This window comes from Ctenopharyngodon idella, chromosome 16 (genome assembly GCF_019924925.1).
Source record: "Ctenopharyngodon idella isolate HZGC_01 chromosome 16, HZGC01, whole genome shotgun sequence".
NCBI lineage: Eukaryota > Metazoa > Chordata > Actinopteri > Cypriniformes > Xenocyprididae > Ctenopharyngodon > Ctenopharyngodon idella.
The window spans coordinates 16,176,843-16,191,250 of NC_067235.1; the positions used below are offsets into that span (position 1 = coordinate 16,176,843).

Genomic DNA, 14,408 nt, shown 5'->3' on the forward strand with positions numbered 1-14,408 from the left:
TTCTGTCACATGTTGTTCTCAGCTCTAAGTGTCGGGCCATTTTCCTGTCTTATGCTTGTGGTCAAATGCAAGAAAAGAAGACATACTCTTGCACTTTAGCTAGCTTACTAATATGTTGTTTCCTAGCAGCACCATGGGGAACTATTTTCATGCTTTCATACTTGTTTTTTCTGGTTCATGTTTTATCATCTCTCCGCTCTTGGCAGGTATGAAAATTTATCTAAACAAATTTAAAAGCTTGTTATAGCATAACGATAAAGAATATATGTACGTATAATATATACTTCTTTTTTTTTTTTGTTTTTTTTTTACATATATTTAATCAGTTATACTGAAAATGCAACTTTTCAAGTTTATATCAGGCAACCTAAAATGAAGAAAGAAATATTCCAGTCATGGCTGTAAAAGAGAACACATCATCTACACAAGGTCAAAATATATGATAAAAGCTTGTTATATAATATACTGTTGTTATATTATATAACAACAGTAAGACCTGAGAACATGTGAATATATATATATATAGAGAGAGAGAGAGAGAGAGAGAGAGAGAGAAAGTTAAACCTGAAAAGTTAAATTCCCAAGTATTACTAATTTAATACAATACTGGAAAAATCAAACATACATTAGGGATTAGAATCACTTGACGGGGATATATCTGTTATCTAAATGAACCACAGAGACATTAAATTGCATTGGGCTTATATTCATGGGCTGATTAGCATAGATAACTGCAGCATATACTGCACTACAGGGGTTTTCACACTGGGGTTTGGGGACCCGCAGGGGTCTGCAAGGGGATTTAAGGGGCTCCACAGAAAATTTAAGGGGAAAATTTATGTAAAAAGATTTACAGTCATTTTCAAATAATTAATTATTTAAAAAAAATATTTTTGCTTCAGTCCAGCATGAAAGTTTCTCAAGTTAATGTACTGAATTAATGAGATTACAGTTTTTTCCAATTGCTAACATACTTCTGTCCAATCTGTAGTCACATTTTCAAAACTCCAAACACAATAAGCACAACATCCGTCTGTTGTGACCATACCATTAACAAAATTCATGTCGTTTTCACGCAATATGCAGTGAATTAACACATTTCTAAAATGATTACATTTTCTTTTCATACCAAAATCATGGATCTTTCTGATTTACAAATGCTTAAACACAGCATGTCAGAAATGAAGACCTAATGTTCCAAACTTTAAATATAGTATAAAACCTCTAATTCTGAATGAACAGCAGCTCAAAAGTACTGATATATATATATATATATATACTGAATACTGAAAATAAATACTGAAACAAGCATTTTTAATTAGCAGATCACTGAAATATTGAGAAATAGCAGATTCCAATCTCAGTTGGAGGCATAGTCAGGTGTTGAAGTTTTTTTTTCATTACTTGGACATGCACAGTAAAAAAGGGACTCTTTGAATTGGTTTTGTTCAGTGTGGATGCAGAACAACTCAGAGGAGCAGAGTGAAAAAAAAATGTCTGGGTGAGGGAGAGGAATAGTTGAAAGAGGAGAGGAGTAGTTGGATCAGGACAAGGGAGAAGAAGAGTTAATGGAGAGGAGGAAGAATGTGTGCTGGATTGTGCCTCTCTGTGTTTTCACATGTACACATGTGGAACCTATAAAAGCTATTTCTGCCATGAATAGTAAATTAAAAAATGTAATTGTGACTTTCTTTCTCACAATTCTGACTTTTTTTCCCTCTCAATTTCTAGTTTATATCTCACAATTCTGAGAAAAAAGTCAGAATTGTGTGATGTAAACTCGCAATTGCAAGAAAAAAGTCAGAATTGTGAGATGTAAACTGTGAGATAAAGAGTCACAATTACCTTTTATACTTTTTTATTCTGTGGCAGAAAAAAAGCTTCCATAGTAACCAAAGGCCATGTATGTTGGATTTGTTGTTGATCAATGGCAGCAATTTCATGTTTTCATTTGAGTAAAAGCTTCATGTAAAGCTTTCACTACAACGATTCCACTACCGCTGTTCCATATATGCAGAATATGCGGTCTGCGTAGGGCACTAACTACCAAGGGGACACCATCCCACCCTCTATAGGGCACCATTAACACCCCATCCCACCCCTAGAAAGAGATTTCAACCAAGGGGGCAACTGAAGTTCTGCATAGGGGACCCATTTGACCAACGGCTGCTCTCAGCAATTTTGTTACTATTCACTTTTTATAGTATGTTGCGAAGAATGCACACATTCAACACTCAACCAAAAATGTAGAATGGCTTACATGTAAGCATTCTACTTTTACTGCAGTAAAAGAAAACTGAATTATAAAAACAATAGATTTCATATTTTCTGCAGGTAGAACTGAAACATAATGCAGTTTTCGTAATGCCATCAACTAATATTTTGACAGTCATTGCGCTATGATTAATTATGTTCTTGTTGGATAGAAAACTAGTGCTAGTGTTTTGACAGATATATTCAATTTTGAGTCAGGTATGCTGTGTTTTGTATATGTAGAAAAGGTATTTAGCATTTTGAAATGGAGAGTTTGTATTTATGTAACAAAATAAGTTTTAAAACTTTAAGTATTGGTAAACGCTTAGCAATTGTAAAAAAAAAAACGTAAATACTGATTTTTTTTCTATATTATGTTTTAAATGTTTGCTTTTCAGTAACTGTGTGTGTGTGTTTAAAAAATATGGTCTATAGGTAACGTATTAAATGATGTGGTCATGGTACGTGAGGACACATCTGTCACCCTATCCTGCTTTGATTCACCACCCACATCTTCTGTACTGGTCACCTGGAAAATGATGTCAGCAAAGGAGGATCGCTGGTCATATTTGTTATCAGCCAGCTGCATCGATGGACAAACAGATGGACGCAGTAGCAGAGTGTTTGGAGGCAGAACTTTTGAGATCTCTGCAGATGCTTCTCTCATCTTCAGGGCTGCAGCAGCTGTTCAAGGACAATACTCCTGTGTGATAGAACAGAATGACAAGAAACTACAGGAGAGGATCGTTCTACTCGCTCTGATTAAATGTAGACTACACAACCCCACCATGCACACCACATTCTTCATGTCTCAATGTGTCTGATATCTCCAGGCATTCTCTCGCTCTCTTTTGCAGTAACTGTCACTCCCACGCCCCCTGTCACAGTGGACAGTACTCTGAGACTGGCAGCTCAGGTGTCTCCCGCCTCCGTGGCTGCCTGGGGAACGTGGGTGTCTTCCTCGGGTGAACAGCTATACACTGAAATCTCCCATGACAAGGGCAGTCTGCTCAGCAAGCTGCCTCGCATCACCAGTAAAGACAAAGGAGTCTATACCTGCAGAATCCGTGTCCATGGTAACAATGCCACGTCTGTCTCGGAGCACAGGGTGAATGTGACAGTGAACGGTGAGATTTGGAGATATTTTGTGAAAGCACGCTAGTCAGATAATTTGCTTAGTCAATGTTATCTTTTAAACACGATTGAAGGGATATAATGTTCCATTTGTTTTCTAGAATGCAGAAAGTTAAATAAACCAAACCAAACCACTCTTTTATAAAAGAGAAATAAAATAACAGATATTTTATCTAGAAGTAGAAGACATATACACTTCGTATTACAGAGCCCCTAAAATGAGATGAAAGGAAAAATTATATTTCAACTTTTGAGTTCTCTTGCAATAGTATTGCGTTTCCCCGCCAAAAAAATATTGTGTTTGCTTGCAGAACTTTTACGTTCCCCTGAGAAACTTTGGGTATGCTCTCAAAAATTCCTTCCATCTCATATTTTTTTCCACCATCATGCCCTCTTATGGCTCCATATAAGGTTCAACAGTTTCCATTTTCTCCTTGAGAAATAGATTTTTAACGATAACTTATAAACGTTTAAAGACAGACCTCCTGTGAGTTCAGTGGTATATGCTTTTTCTAAAGCCATCAGTCCACATTATTTCAACTTTAAAAATAATTGTGTTTAACAGCAGAATACGTGGTAAAAGACTACATTACTCATGATGCTGTACAGAAAATTCCACCAATCAGAGAGTTCCGGGAAGCAAATCATCCCAAAATTCCCCTGTTTTTATTACTCCGCTTATGTTGAGTGACCCATTAGAATCATTCACTCAGCTGATTTGTTTAATGCACTAATTAAGTTAGAAACGAAACAAGTGACAGGCTGCTTCCGAATATTCATACTTAAGTAGGCAAAAGCATTATGTGAAAAGACTAGGCCTATGTCCAAATACACAGTATTCATAAAACAGTAGCCTACAAGTATTGGGATGACTTACTACTTCTGGTGAGATTCTGATGTGCATCGAATGTACATCACATGAGGCCACAGGATATGATTTGTGAATGACAGTTAAGTGACTCAACTGACGATAGGGAGCATGACAATGACGAATGTAGTAAGTCTGAATTGCATTCATACCACACACCTTTATACTATATCGAATGTACTTTTTTAATGGTCACGAAGTAATTACTTATTCAGCAGAGAGTATGTGATTTCAGACATAGCCACAGTCTTTATGAGTGAGTCACTGAATTATTCACTTAACCGATTCATTCAAAAAAAAAGATTAATTCAAGAATACACAGTTACTGTGTGTTTCTTGCAGAAGCAATGGTTTATTGTGCCTTGACCTTGTTTGGAACTATTTTCTTGACGAAACAAAAGTAGACAGTACTGTAACTGCCAATATTGTGTCTGAAATGTAAATTTTGTTTATTATTTAATGCAAACAATGTTACACATATGAGACTACACTGGAAATATCTCAACCTCATTATAAACAACATCTAACTTTCTCTCTCTCTCTCTCTCTCTCTCTCTCTCTCTCTCTCTCTCTCTCTCTCTCCCACTCTTTCTTTTTCTCTTTCAGAGAGTGCTGTGTTTTCTTTCAAAGACTTGACACATGGTAATAGGCTCTTTTGTTACTGGAATACTATTGTGAATAAAATGGGACCTTCCTTATGTGCCATTTACTCAGCAGCCTACACTAGTCAAACCTAAACATTCTCCTTCAGGCTCTTTTAAATAACTGAATAGTGACTTGCTTTCGGTTAACCTCAACATGCTTTAATTATTCATTGAATGTACAACAATTTAATAAACTATTTTTGTTTGTTCTTCTCAAATGTTGTGTCAGCACACAGTTAATCAGGGTTATAAAATCTGAGAGCAGAATGTTTCTGAAGAGCTTTTGCTGAGCTTAATAACATAATCCCCATTTTCATGCCTGTCTCGTTTCTGATATCTTCCCATATGACTTTGCTCTGGGACCCGTAATGTTCTATTCGCTTGACTGTGTCAAGAACAAAGAGGCTAAAGTGACTCGCAGCACAGTGGATGGGATCAGTCTAAATTGACAATATTGTTCTTGTATCGCAGTCCATTTTTCACTCTATTGGCTTCTTCAGTTTCTTTTTAATGCTCTTTTGCCTTGCACTTTGTATTTCGGACTTTCTCTTGTGTTGAATGAATCTCTTGTCTTCCCCTATGCCACTTTAACTTTCTTTGTAATCTTTCCTATTGTGTGTCCTCTACAGGGGTCTCAAGGTCTTTGGCAGCCCTCTCTCGTTCACCGGTCACTCTAACCTGTCCCCAAATACTGGGAGACTATGTGCTGCTCTACTGGGAGTATCCTGATTCAAAAAGAATGGAGCTCATATTCCAGTTTGACCGCTGGAGGAGGAGTTCCATCAGCCAGACCAAACTCAAACAACTCCATTTGATAGACCCCGCCTCCCTGGCTGCTGCTGGGAATTTCTCCTTCCTGTTACGCCCAGCTCTGAAGGATGGAGGACTCTATTTGTGCGAGGTCTTCCTGGATGACAAGGCTTTCAGCCAAGGCAACAGACTGAGTGTTTTACATGGTAATATTGTTTGTGTTAATCTATGATGGACTTTGGTGTGTGAATTAATAGCACTTTATCTCACATCTGATATTTTATGTAATAAAAAATCAGGCACCAGTATAGCTCTGAGTGTGAGATATTTAATGCTATTGTGTGATATTGTAAAGGAATCATTTATTTAAAAAAAAAAAAACATAAACGCGGGTCCAAAGGCGCTTGCCCAGTCATAAACCTTCATTCCAGTAATATTCTTTTGAGCTGTTTTGTATTGTGTCTCATCATCTCTCTTCCTGCAGTTTTTCTTCAAATCTCCCTCTTGCTCGTTCTGTCGTTTGGTTACATGTTTGTTGTTGGTGTCGGCCGACTAACTTCCAAACAGTGTTTTTAAAAATGTACTTACTCCACCTTTAATATAATATTAACGTCAGCATAAAACAGAAATTGCAATTATCTTTTCTTCCTAATTGTGATGTCTATCCAAGTGAAACAACTTCCTGAACGACAAAAATGTAAGGCGGGACTTGATTTTGTCCATTGGGAATTGGTTGGATAATTGTAGTTCTAACAGAATGGTGGTTGTAGTAAGCGCACGATGAATAGGGATATCCAAAAGAACAGTCTTTAATCACAAATCTCAGGAAACACAGAAAATATATTGATAACCAAGCAAACTGAAATGACATGGAACAATGAACTGAGGAAACTATAAGGGCTTAAATACACAGGGTAAATAAATGAACAACAGGTGAACATAATCAGTAACTAAGGGAACTAAGTAGCAAACAGAACTCAGGCAAAGCAGAACAGGAAACAGAATGAAAACAAAACAGAAATAGACTAGAACATAATCCTGACAGTCATTTGCTGATTATGATTAGGCATAGGCGTAATTTGTGGGTGGGACGTGTGGGACATGTCCCCGCCACTTTTTGCCAGGGTCGATATTGTCCCCACCACTTTTTGAAACATCTCGCAGCACGGATGTATCTAATACAAAAGAAACATCTCTAGTTGATTAGCAATTCATTCGTTTGTGTTAAATAATAGGCGATCTGGCGCTGGGATGTGTTGTTTTTCAAATCATGTTGAGTGCTCGTTGCTGCTGTTATCAGTGGTGCACCAGTGTTCTCTTGGCACTTCAATCTATCGCTTAATGCTGTTGCGGAGACTCTCTATTCGTTCCGGTCACAAAACAAAATGCACATAAACGTGTCCCTGCTCTTGATATGCAATCACTGATAAACATCTTTGGTTTTAATGAGAAAGAAATAAAATAAATTGTACGAGGGCGGATTAGAACCCAGAATCTCTGGCATGCTGAACAAAAGTTTTACCACTAGTCCATCAGGACAATATAACATCTAGTGCGGATCCACGTACTTATTGACTAATGTAAATACTCTCAAGACTAACAATATATTGTATTATAGTAAATGTAAGGATGAAAATATCATATTAAACATGAGGTCTATGTCAATAAATTTTGTGCATTTATTATTGTAATAATACATTTACAAACACACACCCCCAACCACATACATCCCTCCTGTCCCACCCACTTTTTAAAACAAAGTTACACCACTGTGATTAGGTGAGCACAAGAATTAAAAAAAAAATACTAATGTGCACAAATAAATCATTTATAATAAGCACTGCATGGTGACTTTAATTTTAATTATTTAAATTAAATATAGTTTTAAAAATGCATTTCTATCATTATTTATTCACCCCCAAAGATCCAAAAACAACATAAAATTATTGTAAAAATGCTCCATATGACTATATATACCTATAGTCATCTGAAGTCAATGATTCTTTGAGTGATGAAGAGACCAGAATGTAAGTTGTTATTTGTGTTTTGTTTTTATTTGAGTCAGTGAGTTATTCAGAACTGTGAACGAATCATTCAGACAGGATTCTTATGGATCAACTGATTCATTGAAAATACTGAAAAAAAGGGTGTGCAAAAATAATAATAGAATGTTTTCTATAGAAAATAGAAATGATAGAAAAAAGCAGAAAAAGTTTTCCTTTAAAACATTACAAATAAGTTTTCACATTTTGTGTCCATGATTAAACAGTCGTTATCAGTGAGTGCACATCAGAACACTCATTCACTGATTCTTAATGATGCATGTTCTTGCACCACTGGTCTTGGATTCATTTTATAATTGCACAAGCTGTTTTATCAATCACAGTAGTTCAGCATGCAAGAGTCAATCAGTCAGTGTCTTGGCTTTCATCTTTCGCTCCCGTTCTTAATCCGTACTCCCTCCGTTGTTACTTTAATCTCTTTTCCCCCTTATGTCCTCCCTGCTCTCCTTTTTCTCACTCAATTCTTTTACTTTTGTCTTGTCTTTCTATATATAACCCTCTCTCTAACTTAATGTTTTTTAGTAGGCCTCATTACAGATCTCATTATGTGTAATTACACCTGCCTGTTGCCGCTGACAACTCTGTGGGTTGCGGCATTACCGTTAACCACTGAGCTCAATTAGCTCAGGATTGATGCTGCTTTGTGTTTGAGGAGACACTGTACATCAGTCACAGTCAACCACAACTGACCGGCTACACCCGGCTGTTTAATGAATATATATCTTTTTAACCCTACACTGACCATCTTCTTCGTTCATTTCTCCTCTGTTTCACTCTCAGGAAATGCCAAGTCATCCCGCAGTGCTCTGGATCTGAGTTGTACGTACTCAGAACGATCTCAAGTCAAAGTTGTAAGATGGTCATATGTTCAGGATCCCAGTCGCCTTCTGCAATCAGCTGCTGTTTTGGGCCGGATCACAACCTCTGTAGCGCTTCCTGTGACCAATGAGACGGCTGGACTTTATGCCTGCACTCTGTGTCTGCAAAATGGAAACTATATACAATATATGCACACCGTCACAATGGCCAATATAGGTGAGAGAAAGATGTGTATGTGTTTCTCTCTCTCTTTGTCTGGCACTTTGCTTTTAAAGGTGTCAACTCTCTCATTTAAAAACCTGAAAATTAACAGAATGCAGGTGAATATTTATTCCAAGGAGTTATTTTTGTTGCGTGTGATAGGCCTTCTGTGTTTCATTGAATTTTCATAATGAATGAATGACAGGAACATTAGTTAGTGGAATCATGTAGGTCACCGGAGAGGTCACATTCCATAATGCAGCACAATCAAGTCCCTTGACCAATCAATTTTATGAAACCCAACTCCATCATAATGGATTATTTCAAACATGGCTAGTGAGTCTCTGGAGCAGCAGGGTGCAGAAAATAGACCTTGCCACAGTGATGTTGATTTAAAGGGATAATTTACTCAAAAATGAAAATTTTGTCATCATTTACTCATCAGCATATTGTTCCAAACCTGAACCTAACTTATGAAAAATACGGAATACGGAAGGCGTAGGACGTAGTGTAAGCGTTTTGAACTACGAGAGGTGTTACGCTTTCTTCGTAAGTTGAATACAGTAGGCGGTCTGGCGGAAGCTAGGTATTTTACTTTATAACTTGTTAAAATTGATATTTTTCTTACACAAATGCATCGCTTCATTTCAGAAGGCCTTTATTAACCCTCCGGAGCTGTGTGGAGTACGTTTATGATGGATTGTTGCACTTTCTTGAGCTTCATAAGCATTGGTCCTGTTCACTGCCATTATAAAGCTTGGATGCGTCAGGCTATTTATTAATATAACTACGATTGTTTTCATCAGAAAGAAGAAAGTCACACACACCTAGGATGGCTTGAGGGTGAGTAATTCTTGGGGTAATTTTCATTTTAAAGTGAACTAATCCTTTAAGTGGAACTGTGTTTTTAGAATGCTGTGTCATGCACTTGATGCTGTAAAAGAAGTGAGACACAAGCTCAGCAGTCAAACACATCCATCCAATGCATATTTGGCAGTGGAATAAAAAAACGCATAACACAGGGTAGTGGAATGGGGGAAAAAAAGTGCTCTTTTTTTTTAAAGGCCCCTAAAAGTGGTCAATAAAGGTCTTCTGAAGTCATATGATAGCTTTGTCTGAAGAACAATGTCAGACTTGTGAATGAATTGTTCTTTTGAGTCAACCATTTTGAATGATTTATTCATGAATCGGACATCCCTGCTTCTGCCATGAGGCGTGTTCTGTTTGTAATATCAAGTTTCGACTCAAGTTTCTTCTGTGTGTGAATGCATTGTAGGGAGTTCTGAATGAACATATTTTACCAAATAAAGTCAATTTCAACATATTTCCTGTCCTCCGGGTGAATAGAGAGCAGTAAACACTGCATAGAGGCCTTATCAATGGGAGCACAACTATGAACTATGAATTTGTCAAAGAGAGATTAGAAGATGTCAAGATTTTCAGTAAATAACGACTTATGCCAGGTCAGACTACACGATATCAGCCTAATTTTGGCACAGTCTGCTTGACGTATGGGTGTCGTGGTGATTCGTAAGGGACAATGGGCATTGGGACGCAAGAATCGATCAAGAATTCAAAGAATTTTATCTCGTATAGTGTATCATAGTGGACGACAACCGACGCCACGTCTGCGACACTTCACAATGTCACGACAGAAAGACTAGCATGTTTAATTTTTTTTCCCAGTCCTTCATGATGGGTTCCGTCGCATCTGTGACATTGGCCAGTAAGAGTACAGAAGCTCTTCCATACACAGCTTTTCAAATGAAAAAGAGACTATGGTATTGGTGCTGCTATAGGTGAAATTATGCAATGGAGGAAAGGTTTGTGGAGTTTATGATGTTTCCTTGAGTGAAAAAAGATAAATGCTGGCGAACTATAACGGAGGTGCTTCAGCAACCCAGTGAGTACTGGAATTAGCATTAAGTTAGTACACCCATTGGCTGCATCCGAAAACTGAAAAATGCTGCCTTTGGAGGACGCATTCCAAGGTGGGAAGGCATCAAGGCACGTCCGAATCCAGTGTTAGCTTCACTTCCTGTCTCATGAGATACCTTTATCTGATCGATTTTTGAAGGCAGAATAGATGTATCCTTCGCTGCCTTTGATATCCCACAATCCTGTGATTCCATTCTGTGACATTTGAGCTAAAAAATAAAGATGGCGTCTGAAAGTTGCGGTTAGTGGTTAGTTTGTGTGTAAATGTACATTTTTGACCATTGTTTTCCACTTTTGATGTCATTTCTAGTGAGAAATTACTACTGTAGTAATTAAATATTCGCTTAGATATCACCAAAGCTCTTCAAAGCTCACCAAAGCTCTCAACAGATCATTAAATCTTTACACTGCCTCAGAAGTCTGTACGAAATCAGTTTCGTGAGGTGCTTTGGGCGCAAACACTCCCTGAAGAGTCATTGCCTGATAGGGCAGCGAGGCAACAAGTCAGCTGCCTAAGTTTTCGGATGCAGCCATTGTTTGTTAACGCTCTGTTTCTGGAAGCCAGACGTTAGTTCCGCCTTCTCGATGACATCACACACATCGTTAAATACGGCGAGCAATGATTGGTCGGGAAGCAACATGTAGCCTCACATGTTTCTTGTCCACAACACGACAATTTAGCAGTCAAAATCGCATAATCTGACACAGTGACTATCGTGACAGACAAAAATATATGATATTGATCAAAGTGAATGATGACAGAATTAAAACATTTTCAGCTGGTTAAACTTAGAAATGTAAGTTCACCTGCTGCCTTAAAAATGCGAGTTAACTCAACTTGAAGATAAGCTTTGTTTCAACTCAAAAATAGTCAAGACAACGCATTACTTTAAGTTAAAATTTAAACTTAAAGTAATGCATTGTCTTGACTATTTGTGAGTTGAAACAGAGATTATCTTCAAATTGAGTTAACTTATGTTCAGTTGAGTTAACTCACATTTTTAAGGCAGCAGGTGAACTTTAATTTCTAAGTTTATCCAGCTGTAAATGTTTTACAGTGTATAGGTGAACTATTACTTTAAACATGGTTCAGATAAAAAAAAAAAAACCTAAAGATTCACAAATATTCAATACATTATTAATTTCCAAGTTTTAATTTCCAAGAGTTTCAGCTATGATTAGATAGCATTTCAACCACAGCAGTGTCATCAGATGTAGCATGCAGATAACAGTGAGACTCAGACTGGTACTGTAGATAAGAACGGCACCTGTTTGTTCGCTGTTTGCATGAATGATGTCACCTGACCATATGCAAAAACATTAAGTCAAAACCTTATTTTGTTCATTTCTCTTCCTCATCCTCCATATCTCTGCATCTTTCCAATACACGCACTCAGGGATATTTAAATACTCATTACATCATGTCTGCAGTTGGTATCATTGGTTTCTTCTGTCCTCTTGCTGTGTTTGCACTGCACTGTGGCTTCTTCATATCTAGGACAATATATATATATATATATATATATATATGGAAGTAATTAAACAATTTCTAACCATTCCTTTCTGCTCACATTGACATTCTCCTTCTCCTGAGCAGATCCAACAGTTTCTCCAAGCCCTGCACTGCCACCTGCAGGTGAGTGTTGCTGTACACACACACACACACACACACACACACACACACACACACACACACACACACACACACACACTTCTGCACACTGATGGGTAACCTAACTTAGCTTTTCTTTTTCTGTCTTTCTCACACTCCCCCCAGCAGGAGATGTTTCAGGACCCTCTTATCCTTCCACCTTCTCATTGCTCCTATTTCTGATACCCATGATTGCCGTAGCTGTTGGGGTGTTGCTATGGAGACAGGGTTATTGCGTCACCCGCCGAAGTAAGGCCCCGCATTTGTCTTTTCCCCCCTGAGTCTGTCCATCAAAGATCTGAAGGCTGTCAGTTCACCCTGGCAGAGGATGATGGACAGAGCAAACCACAGTGGATTTGGTGTGATGTGATGTGAAACCCCTGTGTGTCTGTGTTCATTCCTGTAGGTGTCGAGCAATCGCTGTCTCACCACTCCAAAGAGGTGGAGAACATCTATGAAAATCCTGACGATCTAAGACAGGTGATTGAAATGCGCAGTACCTCCTTCTCTGCCTCTACTTTGCTGTTTCTCCTTCTCCCCCTGCTGTATTATTAAATCTATTTTTACTACCCCTTCTTTCTTTCATTCTCTCTCTCTCCTTGTCTTTATCTCTCAATGTATATCTATCTGTGCTCTATTATTAAATCTATTTCTTCCTTTCTTCTTCCTCTTCCTCTCTTCTCCCAGCAGACACCTCCCCAAGGCGCAGTCTACATGGTGAGTTATTATAGTCCTTCTCAAGCAGAGCAATGAGTAATTGTGTGTGTGTGTTCCAAAAAACAGGTCCCAACATTTTACAATCTGTTTGACAGTGTGTGTGTGTGTGTGTGTGTGTGTGTGTGTGTGTGTGTGTGTGTGTTCCCTCCCAGTTCTGTCACGCCTGCATTAGTGATATTAGAAGATGAATCGAATCGAACCTCTGCCAAACTATAAATCTGAGATGTCTCTGCCTTTCTCATCCTTGTCCCTGTTTGTCTTTCTCTCTCTCTAGGATCTTAAGCCAACGCGTGAAATGGATGTATATGAAGAATTAGACAGGTGAGACATGATTGTCTCCGGGTCGTACGGGGGACACAGTGCAGACGTGTCATTGTTCATATGCTCTCTGTGCATTAATCATCCTGCTAATGTTTTCCTTGCTTGTGTGTGTGTGTGTTTTCTCATTTCAGACACAACCAGTGCTGTGGTTGAGTTTATTATACTTATACAGTGGATGTTGAGATAAAACAACTTTATTTGAAATAAAATTTTATATATATACATGTGTGAAATGGTGTAGCCTATATGTGTGACTTTTGTATTCACTTATGACAGTAAATTGTTCTTGTTGTTACTATAAAAATGACACTTCTTCAAAAAGTATCTGAAGTTTTTAGAATCTTTTTATTATATCAGCTTTTCTTTCTTATTGTTACCCCTTTTTGATAGTTTTATTGTAATGTAAATAATAGTGCACTGGAATGGTACAGGTAATCTTCTGCCAGGACATTTTCTATTAAGTTTATGGATATTTCTTATAACCCTAAAACACAACACAATATAATACATAATTCAAAATTCCTGGAAAACACCTGTGAGTAATCAATACGGAAAATTCATTTATATTAACACAGTACATTGGACTCTATTTTTATTGACTTTTTCTTTTTTTGTATTTTTTTTTTAGGTATTAAAATTATAGTTACCACTTGATGCATGTAATATGCATACATAAAGGCGCATTGTGTCTTGTAAAGTTACATAAAACTCATATATCAATTGATAATCGTCCCTGACTCAGTAATGAGATACCTATCCAAATTACAATTATGAAAATTTAATATGTAAAAATATATTTATTAAAAAAATAATTAATAAAAAAATTATAAAATAATAATTATTTTGTTATTAATAAAATGTATTTATTTTTTGTTGTATATTAAAATATTTTTGTTTAGAATAAAACTATTAGTAGATCATGAAAAAAATTCACGGGTTATTTATGATCACGTTTCATTTATTGACTGCAACATTTTATGATTTCTCTATTTATTCATGATACGTTTATTTTCTTTGATTAGTTTTGTCTGCTATAATTCTCTATAAAA

At 37.2% G+C, this 14,408-nt stretch overlaps 1 protein-coding gene across 5 annotated transcripts; it reads left to right on the plus strand.

The window, feature by feature from the left end:
• On the plus strand, positions 1–13,683 carry g6fl (g6f-like). Of its 5 annotated transcripts, none has more exons than XM_051865019.1 (12): positions 1–206; positions 2,689–3,021; positions 3,111–3,380; positions 4,862–4,897; positions 5,529–5,855; positions 8,493–8,747; positions 12,268–12,306; positions 12,448–12,570; positions 12,728–12,801; positions 13,009–13,038; positions 13,313–13,359; positions 13,491–13,683. In XM_051865019.1, the coding sequence occupies exons 1-12, from the start codon at positions 113–115 to the stop codon at positions 13,510–13,512; spliced, it is 1,650 nt and encodes a 549-aa protein (XP_051720979.1). In that variant the 5' UTR covers positions 1–112; the 3' UTR covers positions 13,513–13,683. The 5 variants fall into 5 exon arrangements, with proteins under 5 accessions (XP_051720979.1, XP_051720980.1, XP_051720981.1 ...); XM_051865020.1 differs by having other exon boundaries at positions 13,012–13,038; XM_051865021.1 differs by having other exon boundaries at positions 12,451–12,570.
• Positions 13,684–14,408: the final 725 nt, after the last annotated feature.